Source organism: Lutra lutra, chromosome 18 (assembly GCF_902655055.1).
Source record: "Lutra lutra chromosome 18, mLutLut1.2, whole genome shotgun sequence".
NCBI classification, from domain to species: domain Eukaryota; kingdom Metazoa; phylum Chordata; class Mammalia; order Carnivora; family Mustelidae; genus Lutra; species Lutra lutra.
This window is the reverse complement of record NC_062295.1, coordinates 26,325,265-26,345,097: the sequence shown is the minus strand read 5'-3', so window position 1 is coordinate 26,345,097 and position 19,833 is coordinate 26,325,265. Positions and strand designations below refer to the sequence as shown.

The 19,833-nt window shown below is 56.6% G+C and overlaps 1 protein-coding gene across 3 annotated transcripts in view; it reads right to left on the bottom strand.

The window, feature by feature from the left end:
• Positions 1–9,736: 9,736 nt before the first annotated feature.
• Positions 9,737–19,833, bottom strand: part of CALN1 (calneuron 1) — a 500,110-nt gene continuing 490,013 nt past the window's right edge. For all 3 annotated transcript variants that reach the window (XM_047714580.1, XM_047714579.1, XM_047714581.1), the window contains one exon: positions 9,737–11,956. In XM_047714580.1, the coding sequence (XP_047570536.1) occupies positions 11,829–11,956 (128 nt within the window). In that variant the 3' untranslated portion in view covers positions 9,737–11,828. The remainder of the gene's footprint in view (positions 11,957–19,833) is intronic.

The window sequence follows — 19,833 nt, the reverse complement described above, 5'->3', positions numbered from 1 at the left end:
AGTTTGAGGAGTTCTTTATAGATCTTGGATATCAGCCCTTTGTCTGTACTGTTATTTTTTAATATCTTCTCCCATTCCTTGGGTTGCCTCTTTGTTTTGTTGACTGTTTCCTTTGCTGTGGAGAAGATTTTGATCTTGATGAAGTCCCAAAAGTTCATTTTCGCTTTTGTTTCCTTTGCCTTTGGAGACATATCTTTTTTTTTTTTTTTTTTTTTCTTGCCTTTGGAGACATATCTTGAAAGAAGTTGCTGTGGCTGATGTCGAAGGGGTTACTGCCTGTGTTCTCCTCTAGGATTCTGATGGATTCCTGCTTCACGTTGAGGTCTTTTATCCATTTTGAGTTTATCTTTGTGTACGGTGTAAGAGAATAGTCGAGTTTCATTCTTCTATGCATAACTGTCCAATTTTCCCAGCACCATTTATTGAAGAGACGGTCTTTTTTCTGCTGGATATTTTTTCTTGCTTTGTTGAAGATTATTTGCCCGTACAGTTGAGGGTCCATATCTGGGCTCTCTACATTGTTCCACTGGTCTGTGTGTCTGTTTTTGTGCAAGTACCCTGCTGTCTTGGTGATCACAGCTTTGTAGTAAAGATTGAAATCAGGTAACATGATGCCCCCAGCCTTTTCTTTTTCAGCATTTCCTTAGCGATTTGGGGTCTTTTTTGGTTCCATACAAATTTTAGGATTGTTTTGTACCAGAACTTTGTAAAATGCCACTGGTATTTTGATCGGGATGGCATTGAAAGTATAGATTGCTCTGGGCAGTGGAGACATTTTAACAATGTTTGTTCTTCCAGTTCATGAGCATGGAATGGTCTTCCATCTTTCTGTATCCTCTTCAATTTCTTTCATAGTTTCATGTAGTTCCTCGAGTATAGATCCTTTACCTCTTTGGTTAGGTTTATTCCAAGGTATCTTATGGTTTTGGGTACTATTATAAATGGAATCAATTCTCTAATAGCCCTTTCTACAGTTTCATTGTTAGTGTATAAGAAAGCAACTGATTTCTGTACGTTGATTTCATATCATGCCACATTACTGAATTGCTGTATGATTTCTAGTAACTTGGGGGCGGAGTCTCTTGGGTTTTCCATATAAAGTGTCATGTCATCTGTGAAGAGGAGAGTTTGACTTCTTTGTCATTGTGAAAACCTTTGATTTCTCTTTGTTGTCTGATTGCTGGTGCTAGGACTTCTAGGACTACGTTGAGCAACAGTGGCGAGAGTGGGCATCCTTGTTGTGTTCCTGATCTCGTGGGAAGGCTCAATTTTTCCCCATTGAGAATGATATTCGCTGTGGGTTTTTCATAGATGGATTTTATGAGGAATGTTCCCTCTGTCCCTATACTTGGAAGCGTTTTGATCAGGAGCGGATGCTGTGTTTTGTCAAATGCTTTTTCTGCATCAATTGAGAGGACCATGTGGTTCTTCTCTCTTCTCTTATTGATTTGTTCTTTCCCACTGATTGATTTGCGAATGTTGACCCACCCTTGCATCCCAGGGATAAATCCCACCTGGTCATGGTGGATAATTTCACAATTTAACAAAAATATGTTTTACATGAGTGACGCCCCTGCTTTGTATCGCTGTGATTTTCTGTGACGGCTCCTTCCACAGGGCTTTTGACCCTGGGCTGTGGTCCCAGGCTGACTTGTTGTTCCTTCTATTAAGCTACAGGCTCCCGGTGTCTTGTTTATGTTTCTCTCCGCACCTGTTAGTACCTGGCGGACACTTGCCAGTTACCCAAAGCATCGCTAAAGCACAGGCCACATGATGAAGGCCGGGGTTACACGGTGGGGTTGGCGATCGGCAGGTGTTGAGGGAGAAAGAGGAGGGAGCGGTGTAGGGCAGGGGCAGAACTGCCCCTGTCCCAGCCCAGGAGCGCTCTGCGTTATGCCTGTGAAGACCTTGATCCCTGCGGAGACCAAGCCCAAGGGCTGGTTGCTCTGGTTTTCGGGGAGGCTGACGGGAGAGCCAGAGGCGAGCCCCGTTCTTTGGCCCCAGATGCCGGCTTCACGAAGCTGAAGGCGCTGGACCGAGCTTCTCAAACAGGGTGGAGAGGTCTAGGCAGGCGGGAAGAACTAAGACACCACCGAACACGGAGACGCAGGCTTGCCCGACTTGGACAGAGGCACGGGAATCAGGGCACAAGGATGGTGGGGGAGGGAGGTGGCGGGGCGATGGCAGAGCACGGGGACCTCGCGGCGCCAGAGGACTTGGACATCTGGGCAGTTTGCGGCAACCCAGTTTATTCATCTAGCGGCTGTTTGCTGAGGACTGACCGTGCGCCGGGCACAACGTTAGCAGCTGGAAATAAAGCGACGAGTAGGAGGTGTTGTGGCTGAGACACTCGTCTCCATCGCAGGGCTGAGGTCATTTGCTCACGATTACAAACACCCTGGAGTCTGCATAGCCCGCCTTCCCCTGCACACAACTCTCCGGCCCCCCCTTACATGATGGCACCGCAGACACCTCCGGGGCTCCCCCCACCCAAGTTCCCTTTTCTCGACTCGACACTTCACCCTCAGAAGAGAAGCCTGGGGGAAGGAACAGAGAGGGCTGGCGCTGGAGACGCTCTGATCTGGAAGAAGCTGGGCTCTGGGACCACGGAGGCTCGAACACGCGAAGACCGGGGCTGCTCCTCTTCGTTCCGAAAGGCTGGGAGGAGCCGAGCCTGTTCAAGGCGGCGCACTCGTGCCTGCTCTGCCGTTGCTTCTGCCGATGCTTCTGCCGTTGCTGCCCGAGGCAGCGGGAGACGCCAGGTGCCCCAGGTGGCACCCAGGGCTCACGTCCATAGAAGAGGCCCAGAGCCGTCCCCGCGCCTCCGCCACTTGCTTCTTTTTCTTGTTCAAGGGGTCTTTTGTGCTCATTTTTAACAGCAGCTTTACTGCGATGTCACTCCCACACCAGGCAGTCCATTCCCTCTCTCTGCTCCGTCTGACCCTGCTGCTATCCCGATGAACCTCAGGGAAACGGGGAGACGGGGAATGTCATCTGCTCGGCAAACACCACGCCCACCCCTGGGCTTCCGAGGGACAGCCTGGCCGCCATGGCTTTGGCACTGGAAAGGCGGGAGGGGAGCCCATCAAGACCGTCCAGTTCCTAAGCCAGCGGCCCCCTCCCCGAGAGGGAGAACAGCGGTCTCTGCGGCCCCGCACACACTCCGGGGCTGTGCGCGGGGGCTGTGGGCTATAGCCGCAGCCCCGAGCCAGGAGACTCCTCCAGGAAGTACTCCTGAGATCAGTTCTTAGCGGCCCCTCCAAGAAATGGCTCCTGATCCCCGGCCGGCCACGTCAGGCCGTGAACCCCGGTGGGTGTGAGCCAGCATCTTCGCACAGCCCCGAAGCCCTTCTGCGGGAGGCACCTGCATCTCTCCTCCTCATCCTAGGAAACCTGAGAGTGAGAGCAGGGTCCTGGCTGACTCTGAACATCTCCCAAGCGGAAGAGCCTTCTGGCCGCACAGTGGCTGATGCTCGGGGGCCAGAGCATGGCCCCAAGTGCACTCTCCAGGACCTGGGGGTGCTTAGCATGGGGCTGGAACATGGTGGCTTCCTGGCTCTGCCCATCGCTCAGTCATCGAAGCCTAGGCCGCTGGGTTGAAAGAAAACCAAGGTAAGACACGCCTGGGAACACGGCCTGAGGCGCACACATTAGCCTGGTCAGCCCAAGGTTAAGCTACTTACTACAGGTGGACCTTCCGGCATTGGCAGGAGAAGCAACGGGAACAGCTTTCTCATTGGGCACATGGTTGGATCACAGACGAACCAAGAAAAGCCTTTGAACTTCACTTATCATGAAAATTATGGAAAAATCCCAGTGGGTTTAAAGGTATGTTCATAACCAGAGGGAGCGCTTTGTTTTACCTCGGAGATTACCAAGTTCGGGCCAGTGTTCAGGCTTCGCTATCTCCGTGGTCAGGGGTCAGAGACAGAGTTTTGTCAGCCCCCTGCTGGGATTCTAATCCTGCAGGACCCTCCCCGCTGGGGTAATTATCCCAGGAGAATAAATATTCATGACTGAATGCTCCTTTATAATAAAAAAAGTCAAAAACCAGATCAGAGAGGATAAAATCCAAGTCATTATCGCTGGAATTTGCCAGAGGCCCCCTTCAGCAGAGAGAAAAACATGTGTTGTATGCCTAGAACACTCTATTTTTAGAAGTTTTAAACAATAACAAATGCTTAGCGATTTTACCTTGTTAAGTTTCCCCCAGAAGGTGTATAAAATGCAACACTTAACAAGAGGGTCCCCTGGGAAATGCCACCCAGACGGAAACTCGGCTTTTTGGCTTAAGTACAAGACACTTGGGAAGATGTGTGATAACGTTTCTGAAAAGTAAAGAAAATCTAAAATGCCCTCATGGTGTTTGGGGTCAGGAGGCCAAGGTTCTGGCCCCAAATCAAGCAGGATCTTGGTGTCCTCCCTCAAGCCATTTCGCTTTTTGGTGGCGTCTGTTCCCCCTTGATGTCACGGAAGGGCTGTCTCTTTTTATGCCGACGAAGCTCAAAGAACGTTGCAAATTCCAAAAGCTACGGGAATGTCCTGCCATGCCCCAGTGCTAATATAGGGAAGAATTTGGCAAATGGAATCCCGAGAGGATGACACCATTAGCTTGGGTGTCTGCAAAGTTTTCTTAGTTCTAATGTCTGCCCCAGCGAGGAGGTGTTTCCTCTTTCTCACCACATGGTCCGCAGTCGGCTTCTGTCCCCTCATGTCAGTCACTCTCTTCCGAAGCCCCAGTGTGAGACCCGGTCCCCCAGCTGCTTCCTGGAAGCGGGGGAGGTGGGACTGGACCCAAACGGACCCGCATGCCCTTCAGGGTCCCAGGAGTGAATTCTGTGACAGGTCTGCAAAGCACGCCCCCCATAATGAACTGAGTCTCTCCTCAAAAGAAAAAAAAAAACTTTTATTTTTTTCTATTGCATAAATAATGGTAAATTAGACTCTTTTTTTATACAGATTATATATTTACAGACAAGTTTGGTTACAGAAAACATCTGGTAAATATGGCAGTCAGTTTCCCTTTATACACTAAGAGAACGTATTAATAATATATACTTCATGGGGTTAGTAAGTTGCATGCCAAGTTAATTTATATTAATATTTACATTTTATATAAAGATTTTCTTTTGACTAGTCTGCTGACTCTCTCATCACTTAATAGCAGAAATCATCCCCTAATACTGAAGAAAAAAGAAAAAAGGAACATGAATGAGGTAAACGGGAAGACTGTGACCCAGGGTTTCAGTCTTAGTGGCCCGTTCTGGATCCGAGAGCCGCCAGGCTCCGGGCGTACCGGTCCTCGCAGCCCTCAGCTGTGCTCCGGTCGCCACCCAGCCGCTAACTATACTGTGCTTTGAGAAACAAGTCACGTCTCGAGTCTCATGACGCCACCCCCCCCCCCAACAGATGACCGTTTGCCAGCCCAATGCCTGACCAGACTTTCTGGATCTGATTTCCATCCAAGAGCATTGTCTTTGGTTAGTCCTTGGAGAAAGAGCTTCTTCCTGGATTCAGAATTGGGGGGAAAAAGATCAAACCCCACTAAGAAACCTTTCAAGGATCCCCTGAAACCAGATTTCCGGGTCAGACAGCAAGAACATGCGTTGATCTTCCTTGGAGGGAGCCGGGAGGCTCTGGCTTGTGCAAATTTCTACCAGGAGCTGAGGCCCCTTTCCTGACCAGGCTGGGTTTTTCCAGGGGAGAACAGTAGGGCTTGTAGAATAACAAGCTTGTAAAAGCCTTAGTCCACTCTAGGAAGGGGAAAAGGGACAGAAACTTAGGATGTTCTGTTGTCATAGGGCAGAAGGACTGGGGACTTTCACGGGTCCAGCAGCCACTTGTCCTGCCCTCCAGCCCTCCTCAGGGTTGGGGTGCACGTAAGCCAGGCCTGTGCTCGGCACCCCTGAGCCTTCAAAAGATGCTCGCAGTGGCTGGTCTCCCCCCAGCGCCCATGTTATTCCCGACAGTCAGGAGACGGTGACTGTCCTCCTTCTGCAGTGTCATGAGTAATTATAAACCATAACCACATGTACAGAAACAGGAAGAAAGGAAGGAAGGAGGGAGGTTAGGAGGGTTAAAGGGAGGGAGGGAGAAGGGTCTGGAAGTTGTGCTCCTCATTCGGTAGCTTCCAGCAGGCTTTCTCCGATGGAGAGACCCCTCTCTCCCTGGGGTCTGGCTCTGTCCCACCCCGTACTTATCCATGAACTCTGATGCGTGGGATCTGCGGTAAAGGGATCCAACCCCCTTACTTTTCACACTGGCTGAGAAGGGGCCACGAAGCCCATCTCTGATGTTCCCTTGAGTCAGCAAGACCTCAGGGAGTAAACCAAACCTCTCACTCGCAAGACACCACACATTTGACATAAGCCCATTCGCACGGTTTCGTCCACAGACGATGAGACCGAAAGACACCTTTGTTACAAGCACCTCTGGGGAGCCGCGTCGAGAGAGAACGTGCGGTCCCGGCGCCGCTCACGGGGGCAGAGGGACCCTCCCGTGTCTAGGCGGTGTCTGTTTGACTCGTTTCAGACGAACAGAGTCACGGTGCGGGGGGGCTTCTGGTTTCCCTTTGCTCTAGAGATCAGAAACCCGAGGCCAGGGACAGAAGGTCACTCAGTCATCAGGCTGGTTGGTGGGGCAGAAGCACGTGGCGTCCTCACGTGATGGGGCTCCTGTGCCTCTGGCTCTAAACTCCGCTCTCTGGGCCTAATTCAACAGGTCTGAGCCAGACGGGAAACCCCGGGAGAGGCGTTCTGAGCTCGGCAGGTGTCCGCGTCCCCCCGGGAAAGGTGAGTTACCGACCGGCTTCCTTTGACGCTTGCCCCGCGTGTCACGAGCATCGGGTTGGTGGGCAGCAGCCCCGTGGCACTCGGTCCTTCGTATGACACCAAAGTAGGCCAGACACACCGGGAACACGTCCAGAGACCAGCCTCTGCAGCCCTGCCCAGTTTTTCTTTTCACGGGTCCAGGGAGGGAGCAACAGCACACGTGAGTTTTTCATTCCCTGGAATATTCCTTCCTAATCAGCCCGTTCTTCCACCCCACTGGGAAATTCCAGCCTCCGCATCCCTTCCTCTGGGAAGAAGTAGCTTCTAGCATTGCGAGAGGCCCTGTTCTGGCAGCCAGCCCCCAAGCTCAAGGAAGAAGGGTGGGTGAGGGCTAGACTGAGCGTGGGCGTCCAGCCGACAAGCTACCCAACGTTAGGGGCCGGGGCGCGCTTTCCAATTTCAGAGGGAAACTCTGCCTTCGTGGGACTGGCGACACCTGTCCTTTGTGGCTGATATTTCAAGCCCAAGGAATCGAATTAATTTTGCCACGAAGACAAGCTTTGTGATCCTGTCCCTTGAGACCGTGTCAGGAGGGTCCCGAGCCAGTGCAAAGCAGAAAGCACGGCCGTGTGCCCTGGCCACGCGTACTCGCAGTGAGCGCGGGATACAGAGAGAAACGTTTGGCTGGTTTGTGCATTTCACCTTATTCCTCCCCAAACCCAGTACTTCTGGCAGGGCCACACACCCGAGGACAGTCCCGAGTGACTTAGTCCCAGGAAGCATGAGGGGAAGCTGAACACTTCTGCTGTGCCGGTTCTCGCGGAGGCCGGGTCACGAGGGACCGCGGGAATCCTCCTCTCCGTCGCCGTCGTTTACACGGTTCAAGTTGGAACCCTCCCTGCTGGGTAATGTCACTTTTCTGTTTTGGACGGATCCCCCCGCCCCCGGGGGACAGGTGGCGAATGAGGGGGTGAAGATGGCTACGGCAAAGCCATTAGGTTGTGGACCCTTAGCCCTGCGAGGATCACCGAAGAGGCCGGCAGGGAACTTCTGATCTCAGGTCAAGGCAACAGCCGCGCTCCAGACAGTGTGGCCGGTATGTGCCGAGTCTGGAAGTCTGGGCTCGGCCCGTCTGTATCTTCATGGCACTATAGGAAAAGGGGGTCTCTCCTTGCGGTGGGGTCCCGGATCTCCCTGCATCTCCATGGGACGGGGTGAATAGTTCTGTCACTATGGGCTTTCGGGGAGACGGTGCAGTAGACTGACCCAGGATGGTTTGGGACATCCGGGGGTGGGGGGGAGCAGAGCTCCGCAGCGTCTGTGGGGGTGGAGGGCGATGGCACAGCAGGACGGGGTTTCATGACGTGCAGCCACACGTGGCCAGGCCGGCCAACCCGGGGACCTGTGCTTGGCGGTCACACCCTTACTGTCCTGTCACTGTCCCGGGGAGGCGCTCGGCTGCGAGTTAAGAGCAAAACTCTTCCTGATTTATCACCTGAGTCTGGACTTGAGCCTAGAGAAGGCCTTTGGAAGAAAAGAGAGACCCCCCCCGCATTCTTAGATACGTCACTCTCCGATTCTGTAGGGGAGGCTGGGAGGGTCCCCGCTGTGGGAACCAGCCTGCCGTCTTTCACCAGGCTCTTCGGCTAAACACAGGAGAGACCACTTGTGTGAAATCGGAGACAGGAACGGGTTTGGGGAAAGAACACGTCTCGTGCACGTCTCGTTCTCGCAAACCCAACACCTAGAAGGTTCTGAGGCCTCTGGGCTTACCTGAGACCACACGTAAAACTTCACATTTCTGGCTCGTGGGAGAGTGTCTAAACAGGCAAACAGATGCTCTTAAAGATTGAAGCTTAAAATATTTTTTGCCTTCCAAATGACATTTCTGCCTTTTTGCCCAGATGAAGGGGTCCTTGCTCCCTGGGAAGGGGGGTGGGAGGCGGGGCGGGGAGGATACCACCCGGCTCTCGGGGAGCTCCCGTCCTCCCGAGCCATGGGAGGGCGGCTTCACAACGCCAGGAAAGGCAGAGGAACCCGCAGACTTTGAGAGCGTCGTTTACTCCCCCGTGGGACGTGGACGCGCGGACTCAGGTTGCAACCAGGCAGAGCCCGTGTTCTTTAAGGAAACGTTCCCTGTTTCGCCTCGGCCAACTCGGGCTGCAGTGCAAGGGCTGCCATGGCAACATCGCCCCCCCTTTTCTTCTCCAGATCGGTCACATGGGACCCACGTACATTCTGGAAGCCACTTCTAATAGTTCCCATGCTGGGTCCTGTTTGGGGCGCTGTGTGCATCTGGGGTGACAGCAGACCGCTTCCTGTGGGTGAGGGCCTACGTGCGTGCCTTGTCCCCCTAGCAAAATGCCCGCCCGGTCACCACCTGCGTGGTCTGGGGGCACCCGTTCTCACAAGAACGAGCTGCGCTTTATCCGCATCACAGTGCTGTGGCGAGGGCTCCGGAGCCTGCCGGATGTCAAGCTCGTAGGCCTTACAAGGAATCCCAACCCCTCTGACAGACTGTCCAGGCAAAGCAGCCACGGGTCACGCCACGGGGATAAGCTCTTAGCACCCGAAGTCTCAGGAATGCAACCGGGTCTGGACAGTCACCCCACACTTCCGCCACTGGGTGCCATGTGTCAGGCCCCCATGGCGGGAGGTCAGCTCTAGCCCTTCCAAGATCTTTCTACAGCTTCCTCATTGTCCCCTCTCCACATGAGGGCTGCGTGCTGCTCCCGTCCCCGAGGCGTAGGACGGGCTGCTTACTGGTCACTGGGGGGCGGGGAGGAAGGGTCCTCTCCAGGGAGAGGATGCTGAGGCCCTGAGCAGGTTGCCGCTGCCTCTCCAGAGCTCCTCCTCGTCCCTGCCCCTGCCTCGTGCCTCCAATCTCCTCTACGTCTCCCGACCTCCGGGGACCCCGTTCTCCGGTGAGCGGCAGAAGCGCGTGTGGGGCGCCAGCCTCTGGGCAAGCACCGCACTCCCCTCTCGCGGGGCAGGTTCCTTTAGGAGTCATGCCCGGGGGCCTTTATCCCATCTACTTTGGGTCCCCAGGAGGACATGGTCTAGGGGTCCACGGGCTCCTTCCCGTCCAAGTCCAGCTGGGGGGTCGGGGAGGTAAGCTGCTCTGGGCAAAACTAAAGAAGTTGTCTTACGTGTCAGTGCTCTGTGTTTGGACCCGTCTCCGTTCGGGAGCCGACCCTGAGGGCCGCGGTCAGTCGGGCAGGGGGAGAGAGAGAAGAGGCAGGTGTGTGGTGTGCACCGAGGCAGGGCAGGGTGGGCGAGAGGGACAGGCAGGCTGCTGCCTTCCTTGGCCTGGCTGTGCGGGACTCCAGGCATTTTCCCAGCGGGACCCTCGACCCCCCAGCTCTCGGGAGCTCACCCCTGCTCCGTCCTGCACACTATGGCTCAAACCCTAGTTTGACTTGTGCTCGTCACTGAGTAACCGCCGTCTCCCGCAACGGGGAGTTTCCACGGCCGCCCCCGGCTGCTGCCAGGGGCGCTTGCAGAGGTGAACCCGAAAAAGACCCTAAAAGGACAAGTCGGAGAAGGCAGTGGGGAGAAAGCTGAGAGAGGGGCGCCGGGGGGACGGAATCGGGGACACCCACCACACCGCGAAACCCCGGACGACTCTGGCACCTCCGCTCTGGGGGAAAGGGAGGGAGAGAGCTGGAAGAGCGCGTCGCCTCAGGACGCAGCGGAGAAAGGAGTGGGACAGTCCCGTGACGGACGTGGAGACCCGAGCTTGGCAAGTACACAGGGAAACCTCACATGGGAAGACCACGGGCTCGGCCGGCTGCGCCGATGGACCCCGCGGCGGCGGCTGGTGGGTGTCCGGGGGAGGCCGGGCGGTGCCAGACCGAACACGCACCCCGGGTCCACGTCCGGTCCCCAGAAGTTTGCCGCCACCGGCAGCGGTGAGTCACCTGTGGTGCGGGCTAAGCGGATTCACACCGTTTCGTGTCCTCGGGAAAATGAGTCACTTGTGGAACCTGCGTGCTGTGAGGGGTCATGCGGGACAGTCGCTCTGCGCTTCGTCCTTGCAGCGTGGACTGTGTCTCTCTCCGGGGAAGACTAACGAAGCAGAGTTGAAGACGAGAAGCGGGGAAGGGGCTCCCGGACCGGAACTTACGGGGCCTCGTGGCTGGAGATGGGCTCAGGCTCCGAGTCCAACGGCGGGGGGTGGGCTGCACCACTGCCTCCCCAGGTCTCGGTCCCGGCCCGCAGCACCCCCGGACTACCCGGTCCACCCAGGAGCGGGGATGCGAGTCGGAGGACAAGCTTGGAGCGGGAGTTAGCGGTCAGGAAAGAGGGATGGTGCCCACGAGGAAGACCGACGTATGGACAGTCCGCGCGTCTGGACAGATGCCCGGGAGCAGCTTCCGTGTCCCCCGAGGGCAGCAGGGGTGGCCCGGCTGGCAGGAGGGTGGGGGCTCTGCGGGCTCCGGAGTGCTGGTGCGCGATGGCTCCAGGAACAGAAAGCCGAGTGCGGGCGGGAACCCAGCATCCCTGCCTCTGCCCGCAGGGGTCCTGCAGGAGAGGCAGGGGCGCGGAGGCGAGGGTGCGGCCTGCGCACGGCCAGGCGCTGCACCCCCGTCGATGGCTTTCCCCTCGTGCCTTCGGGGGGCTCCGCGGGGTGCAGGAGGCAGGCCAGGGCGGGGTGGGCAGCCCCCCGTTCCAGAAGTCAGCCTCGTGGGGCGGAGGGTTCCCCCAGCCTGGAGTCTCCTGTTGGCCCGGGGGTGGGGCTCGAACAACGGCGCCCATGGGCACCGCACCCTGGCTTCCGGGCGGCCACTGGAGAACCCCGAGCGGAGAAGTCTGTCCGTCGGCAGAGTTCCTAAGGGGGGGTGCGCGCAGTCACTGGAACTCCTGGCTCTTTTATTGCATTGGGAAGGAAACCCTTAAAGCGTGTAAGACAGCCCTTTTGTGTCCCTGCCAAGGAGATGGAGCGGGTGAGTGACACCGGCTGTGCCGCGGCCTCGGGTCCCGCTGGGAGCCGCGCCGGGCGCGCAGGAGCCGGATCCGCGCGGGCCATGCACATGCAGGCCGGGCCGGGCGCCGCGGCTACTCCATGCCGCTGCGCAGGATCTGGTTGGCGGCGATCAGCATGACGCTGATGATGAAGGCCATGGCGAAGGCGCAGATGAGGCTCTTGCGGACGCACGTCTGCCTGTTCTGCTTCTGGGAGTGCACTGGGGAGCGGGGAGAGGAGAGAGAAAGCACACGGTGAGACGGGCCGGCCTCCCCTCCGAAGCCCACTTCCTGGGCGGAAGACTGCGCGCCCACGAGCCCGTCGGGGACCCATCCCCCAGATTGGACATCGCCTCTCCTGGCAAATGGGATGAAACGGCGACGCTTCTGTAACAGAAAACCCAGGGGAGCTGTGAGGTTCAGAGGGAGCTACAAACCCCCAGATACGGCAGACGTACGGGGACTTTCTGAGTGAGGAAATAATGTAACAATTTGGGGTGTCCCAAAAGGCACCACCCGGCTTTACATTGTTGGTTTCCGCCGGACACAGGTTCCTGTCCGAGTGCCCCGCTGCAGGCAGAGCGAGGGTCAGATGCCCCTCTCCCTGTCTGCACTGGGCGGGAAGCCACGTGTCTTCCTGGCGTAGTCCTTGGGGACTGCTGGGGGACAGGACTCTTCAATGGCTTATGGTAGGACTTCAGACGCGCACACCGGGGGCTCTAGAGCGGGGTCCCTAGGTAAGCAGCATCCATGCCTGGGAAGCTTGTTAAAAATGCAGGTGCTGGGGCGCATGGGTGGCTCAGTGGGTTAAGCCTCTGCCTTCGGCTCAGGTCATGGTCACAGGGTCCTGAGATCGAGCCCCGCATCGGGCTCTCTGCTCAGCAGGGAGCCTGCTTCCCTCTCTCTCTGCCTGCCTCTCTCCTACTTGGGATCTCTCTCTGTCAAATAAATAAAATCTTTAAAAACAAATGCAGGTGCTCAGGCCAGGCCCCATCCCAATGTACGGAATCAGAAAGCCCAGAGAGGGGTCAGTCATCGGTGTTTAACTGGGTGACTCTGCTGAAATCCGAGAAGCAGAGACCACGTGGCCCGTGGACAGGACCAGTGAGGAGGAGGGAGGCACAAGCCTCTCAGACATTCCAGAGACGGGGTGTCCCTGCCCCACGTCTGCCGCACCGGGGTGTGTGACCTTGGATCCTTGTGTTCTCTTGACCCTTCCTGCCGGGCTGGGTCTTGTACCACCGTTTTGATAACGCCCTTGAGAGCCCACCAGGACGTCTGAACCCATGGCAAAGTCACAGGGACCAGACAGGGAGATGGACATCACTAGAAAGAACATCTTCGATACAGTGTGCTGAGGAAGCACAGGTCTCTTTTCTAGGCATGGCTTCCCGGCCGGAACTTCTCTTCCTCCTGTTCTTCGGGTGGTCTGCACCTCCTGCCTTTCCCAGCTGTCCGTCCGTCCGTGGTCTTTGCACACAACTTACCACTGAGCATGTGGCAGAAATCTGTGCCCTGGAGGCAGGTGGGAAGCCGCGCTCGCCAGAGCCACGCGCCCGACCAGCTGCGTCGGCGCCAGCCGGGGTCTGATGTGCGTGTGAGGTCTTGGGTCCCGCGGCAGAACTACTGAGTCAGCTGTGGGAGCGGAAGGCGGGAATTCATGAATTCCTCAGTTCTCCGGTGATTAGGGAATCGCTGGGCCCCAGCACCAGAATTTTCGATTCAGCAGGACTAAGTGGCGTCGAAGAACCTGATGGAGTTTGAGTTGCTGGGGGGCCTGACGGGTGTGCGTGTGTGTGTGTGCACACGCGTGTGTGCGTGCGTGCGTGAGGGACCTAGGGTGGGGAGTCTTGGGAAAGATGGTTCTTCCGAGTCAGATGTTAAGAAACCCAATGCCGGGACAGGAGAACATCTTCCGATCACCTTCCGTGTTGGAAAAGGGGTCCTTGTACCTTCGCAGACCTCCAGCAGAGGGAAACTGGTTTTTCTGCAGGTCAGACTATGGCCCGGAAATGCAGTTTCCCTGCATGCTCCTCACAGTCTCTCGGCAGGAAAGAAGGCTGGCCGAAGAGCAAGGTCACGGTAGGGTCCACGTGCCTTTAAAGAACCAAAAAATGCTTCAGTTTCAAGTACGTCTTCCCTTTGGCATTCGGTGGCTCCTCTGAAATCCCTGGAAATAACAGGGAACAAGTAGGAAGCCCATGACGTGTGCAAGGACCAACAGAGCTTGCCTGGACGGACGGGGTCTCCGGGGCTTGTGAAGGGTCTCTCAGAATTCTGTCAGCCAGGAAGGTTTCTCCAGCCACGTTTCACCAGACACCCGCGGCTCCCGGGGGCAGCCCTGGGCTCACACGCCCTTATTTCTGCCACCGTCTCTTCGTGCCGTCCTGTTACTCTGACCCTCGATCCACGGGGCTGTTTGCTTTCCTTGGGTGATTACGGAGCATTTCTGGTTTGGTTCTCAACTTGCTGATCAGGTCTCGGTCTCAGAATCTTAAAAATTCTTACCTGGAGGAAGAAACTTTCCTGGGTGCAGAGCTGTGCCTCCCCCGGCCCCTCCAGGAACGGACGGAATGTGAACCAGTGCCCGCCCGCAGATGGGAGAGACGACGTGGTGCTGGAGAAGGGCAAGGACCACAGCAGGAAATAAGCCCAGGCTGCGGAGGCAGCGCATCCAGCACGTTCTGCGGCCCGGCTCATTTCTTCTGGCAGCTCCTCGGCGTGAACATGCTCCTGAAGGCGGTCCTCTACCTTCCTGTCCCGAGGGCTGGCGAAGGCCAAGAAAAATCGTGTGATTACGAGAGGGAGAAACTTTTGGCTGAAGCCGGTCTTTGTGAAGGACGTCGGCGAACAAGGTCACCGGCAACAGGATTATCCCCTGGGAGAGCGGCTGCACCTCTGATCTGAAAACCCCTCAAAGCAGTGGGAGGGGAGAGAGCAGGAAGGAGAAAAGGCCTGGAGAACCTAATAGTTCGTACTTGGGGCCGTGCAAACCCGAATCCAGACCAAAGTCCTGCAAACGGAGTGGCAGAGTGGCGCGTCCTGCTCGGTCCCTAGCTCGGAAACGCGTCACCCTTGAGCTCCTGATTCAGCCTCTGTGCCTCGATGAGAGTCCTGGGCTCTGCAGCCCTCGCAGTGCCGTCGGCCTGTGCCGAGCACAAAAGGAACGACCTCAGAGCCAGACCCGCGTCTGAATCACGGGTTAGGTAGCGGCCACGCGGGCGAGCAGGGTGTGTGAGCGTCACCTGACAGGGAGCTCCAGGCAGTGAGGTCCAAGTTCGTCCGGCAAGTGGTGGGGCTTGAGCCAGGTCGGATTCGAAGACCCAGGTCCAAAACCTCTGCACAAACTCAGTCACCTTGATCTTCTGCTCCGCGTTAGGAAGAGCCAAAGGGAAGGCACGTCACCTGCTGCGGCTGACGGGGGACGTCCCGCCGCGCGCTCGCGGGTCGGCTGACGGTCACTGGCGGCCTGCTTGGCGAGCGGACGTGTGCATCGCGCTGTAGTTTTGGGGTTTGTTTCTGTGTCCAGGCTTCGCTTCCGCGATGAGACTACTGGGCAGCTGAGGGCGAACTACGAGCCCGGCTTGGGGCTTCTCTTAACCACCACTTAGGAGCAGCCCCCGGCCAGTGACTGAACTTCCCTGAGCCTCGGTTTCTCTCTCTGTCCAAGGACCAAGTGGTAACAGCTCTGCTGGTGTCAAGAATTATCTCAAAGATGAAGGAGCCAATAAAAAAGGGGAAGGCTGCATCCGACTGGGAAATGCTGAAGAAACGCAAGACTTCCTCCTCTCCCCTCGGGGCGGCAGGAAAGGTCTGCTCATTTTTCTCCTGTTCCCGCAGCCTCCAGCCCAGGCTCGCACGTCCGAGCGGTGCTCCCAGACCTCCGCCGTGCTCCCTTCCCTCCTTAACTGGCTCCGGGCTGCCGCGAGACTCCCCTCCCTGCAGCGGCGCTCCGGACGCACCACCAAGCCCGCGGCCGTTCTGCGAGGGCTTCCTGCTGGGGGAGTGCGTCCCCCCAGCTCCGAGGCTCCCCAGGCCACCTCCGGCCCCTCTCCCACCTCTGCTCCTCGACCACTCTGCCTCCCTGCCCAGCAACCTCCGTTTCAGGCCCCCCGCGTGGACTCCGCCTGCCGCCCGAGACTCCGGGCACCTGTTTTCGCCACTGGGGCGCCGCTGCACCCCCCTCATGTCTTCGGGGCTTAGCGCAGACTTCAGGGGGCGTCTCCTGAACATCTTGCCCTCCAAGAGCCTGATCCTTTTACATTTTTTGTAACGGCCTCTCAATAGCTATTCGTTTCTCATGGAGATGGCATTCCCGTACTAAGTACCAGGGGCATTCAGTCCATCCACGGGGCTGTGACAGTATCGCCACTGCCTAAATCCGGAACGCGTCCACTGCCCGAAAACGGGACCCCCACGCGCACCAGAAGTCACGCTTCGCTCCCACCCCCCGGCCCTGGCAGTGCCGCTCAGCTGCTTCCGCTCTGGGCGATGCAAATACATTACACCCTACGTAGCCTTTCGTGTCTCCTTCCACTTAGCCCGGCCCAGGCGCAGCCGCGGTGAGCGTTCCTGCTTCACTCCTCTGGGCCACACTCTGTCCTGTCGCCGCGGATGGACGCTGGGGCTGTGTCTGTTTTGGCGATTGTGGATAATGGCCGCTAACACACTCGGATCCGCGGCTTTGCGTGGACGTGTCTTCGGCTCTCTTGGGTACGCAGACCTAGGAGTCAGATTTCCGGGTCAGACAGTAACTCTTTTCTTTTTTTTTTTAAAAGATTTTATTTATTTATTTGACAGAGATCCAAGTAGGCAGAGAGGCAGGCGGGGGTGGGGGGAAGCAGGTTCCCTGATGAGCAGAGAGCCCGACGCGGGGCTCGATCCCAGGACCCTGGGATCATGACCTGAGCTGAAGGCAGAGGCTTTAACCCACTGAGCCCCCCGGGCGCCCCAAGACGGTAACTCTTTTTGAGGAACTTGAAACTGAACGTGAAAATGGCACAAACGCTTCATGCTGCTGACGATCCTTTCTGCGTCTGTCTGCCCGTCAGGCCCGGCGCTCCCTTTCTCGCCTCGTGGCTGCCAGGCAGGCGCCCCCAACGCACACAGGGCTGGCGTGTGAGCCGGGGGAGGCTGACACAGGAGGACAGAGAAGCGGGGTCCGTAGTTTTCTTGAAAGCTGGTTAGCAAGTCCCCAGCTCCTGCAGAGTCCTGGCTGCTACGGCAGGACCCGGGCTTGTGAATCCAGCAAAAGACAATTCCTTTTGCTTTCTCTTTCTCCCAGAGACTCACGCTGTCCACTCGGCCAATGACAGGCAGTGGTGACTCCTGGATACCCTCCTGGAGACCGGAGTCTGCATGCATTTTGCCACCGACCAGCTGGGTGACCCTGGATATACGGGGTTCATGATCCCTCTGGCTTCATCTCTTCGAAATGGGGCTGTGCGTCTGGAGGCACCGGCTTCCCAATGAGGCAAACGGAATCCTAACAATTCTGGCGAATCGCCCGAACACAGACCTATGTAAGTGATATTTCTGGCCGGGAGCTTGGAGCTCAGGAATGTTTAAAAACAAAACACTATAAAACCCATCTTAGGTGATTCTCGCCATGAGCCAGACCTGCCAGGTCTGGGAGCTATTCCCGCCCTGTGAGCATTCCAGGCCCAACATTTTCTGATTTTATGAAACTGAATATTTCCAGGGCCTAAGGGGGGACTAATTAAGAGCTTCTGAAAGAGACTTTTCTGTCCATCAGAGAAATCAGGGACGCTTGGGGACTCCAGGTGAGCCCTGAAGGCGAGCGGGACGCAGTGGCCTCTGAGGGAGTAGCAGGGAGGCTGTTGCATGATGCCCTGCAAGGGGAACAGGGGCCTCCTCTCCTGGGCTGGGAGCTGGCTCCTTCCTTACCACGAAGCATCTCGGTTTCCAGCCATCAGCCATGTCTTGCTTTGAGGGTTCACTGTGGACCAGGCGTTGCTTTGGCCTTTCTAACCGACCTTTCCTCTTCTTAGAACAAAACCTGTCTCTTGGTTCGGGGATCCGCACCTCTCCCCAGTGGAGCTCCCCACGCGGCATCTCACCGTTCCCGCTGCGCCAAGCCAGATTGGCCAGGGCGAGCGAGCTGAGCTCTAGGCACTCGGGCCCGGCACGACTGGTAGTAGCTGTTCTCAGAATGGGGACGAGTCTCCCAGGAGACAATCCTGTCCCTTCGGGGAGAGCGAGCCTGCCCAGGAACGAAGGTGACAGAGAGAAAGGACAGAGAGTTTGGGAGCGAGAATGTGCGAGGCTGGGGGTGGAGGGAGGAGGAGGTCCTTGAGCTCTTTGCATCTGGGTCAGCCAAAGTTCATTCCTCCGACGCCTTGTATGATCTGAGCCGGTGCGCCTTTTAATTTATTTATCTTTTTTAAGTTTAAGGGGTTCTGGGTTGATTTTCTGCTACTTAAAACCAAGAGTTTTGACCAGTACTTTTGGGAAGTCCAATGCTGGCAATGGTGACTCTAGCAATGAACGAGTCAAGAATGTCCCGACCATGCAAATTTGGTCCCTGTCCCATCCTGCGAAGACGCGGCATGCTAGCGGTGTGTCTACGACGTCTCCGGGAAGAAGCCTGAAAAGAACGGAACCGGGGCAGCCCATTTTGGTTCGGTTCTTTGTTTTGAGTGTTTCCTACCGTGCGAAACGTCGTACAAAATACTCTCCTGCGAGACCTCAGCCGTCCTAACAGCCTCACGAGGTCCTGCTGTGACTCCCATTTCTCGGATGAGGAACACGAGGCTCTGAAGAGTTACTAAGCGTCTTGGCAAGGGGCCAAATGCCTGGGGCAGCGCGGGGCAGTGGGGGGCAGCACGGGGCAGCGGGGGGCAGCGCGGGGCAGCGGGCTTTCAAGCTGGGCTCGCTCAGGGCGCAGAGCCAGAGCTCTGCACCTCCCAGTATCTGTCAGAACCGGCCTCCGGCTCTCCGTCCAGGGTCGCAGATTCTCATCCCCCCGCACTGACGGCTCCAGAGAGCTTTCCTCCACAACTGCCCGGAAGGATTCCCGGAGAGAAGAAAAATCCCTTCCCTTCTGAGGCCACAAATCTCTTTGCAGACCGTGTCCTTTCTCACTGCCAGCCACGGGCCTCGGCTACACCGTGACCTCCTCCCTTTCCCCAAGGAGAACGGGGTTAATTTAAGGAAAGTCGTAGCACTGGGGAAAATGCGAGCAGATGGTAGAGATGACATCTTACACCCCTTTCGTTCGAATGGGCCTGAAATCCCCAGTGCGCACGGCCCAGTGACAGGGCAAGGCTCCCCATCTGGGTGTGCATTTGACATCCTGCAAGGAATCCTGGGGCTTCAGCAGCGACGGCCGAGCTGGAGACCTTGGGTTTGGCTGCACATTCTTTCTGACCTTCCAGGGAGCCCAGTAATTGTTGAATCTGGATGTCACCATCCTTGTCCAAACTTTGCATTGGATGGATGAAGAAAAGAAGGCCCAGAGAGTTTCTAAGTAACTTACCCAGGGTCGGGGTGCCTGGCTGGCTCTGTTGGTTGAGCGTCTGACTCTTGGTTTGGGCCCAGGTCATGATCTCGGGGTCGTGAGATCAAGCCCCACATCAGGCTCCGCAGGGAGTCCGTCTGCGTGATGATTCTCTTTCTCCCTCTGCACCTCCCCTCACTTCCTCTCTCTCTATTTTTCTCTCTAATACATCTTTAAAAAACTAGTAACTTATCCAGGGTCACGTATCTGGTCTACACAGGGCTGGAAACATACCCATGTACCCACACAGGGATGCCTCGGGGTCTGCCTGGCCCGTGTCACGTCCTTGGACATTCGTGTGTCTGTCCATCATCCCATCACGGAGCGGCGCAGAGCTGCTCTGCCATGCCTTTCCCAGGAACTATTTATTCCTCCGTTGATGATTTTGCTTTACTTCCTTCTGCTGTGCGTGTTGTCGGAATGTCTAGAAAAATCTGACAGCTGGCATTCCATTTAGGGACAACATTTGGGGGACGTGTCTTGAAAGGGCTTACACAGTCTTGCTGCACTTCTCCCCAACTTCCAAATATAATGTGATTTCTCCGGTGACGAAATGAAGAATGAGTAATGATGGCGTGC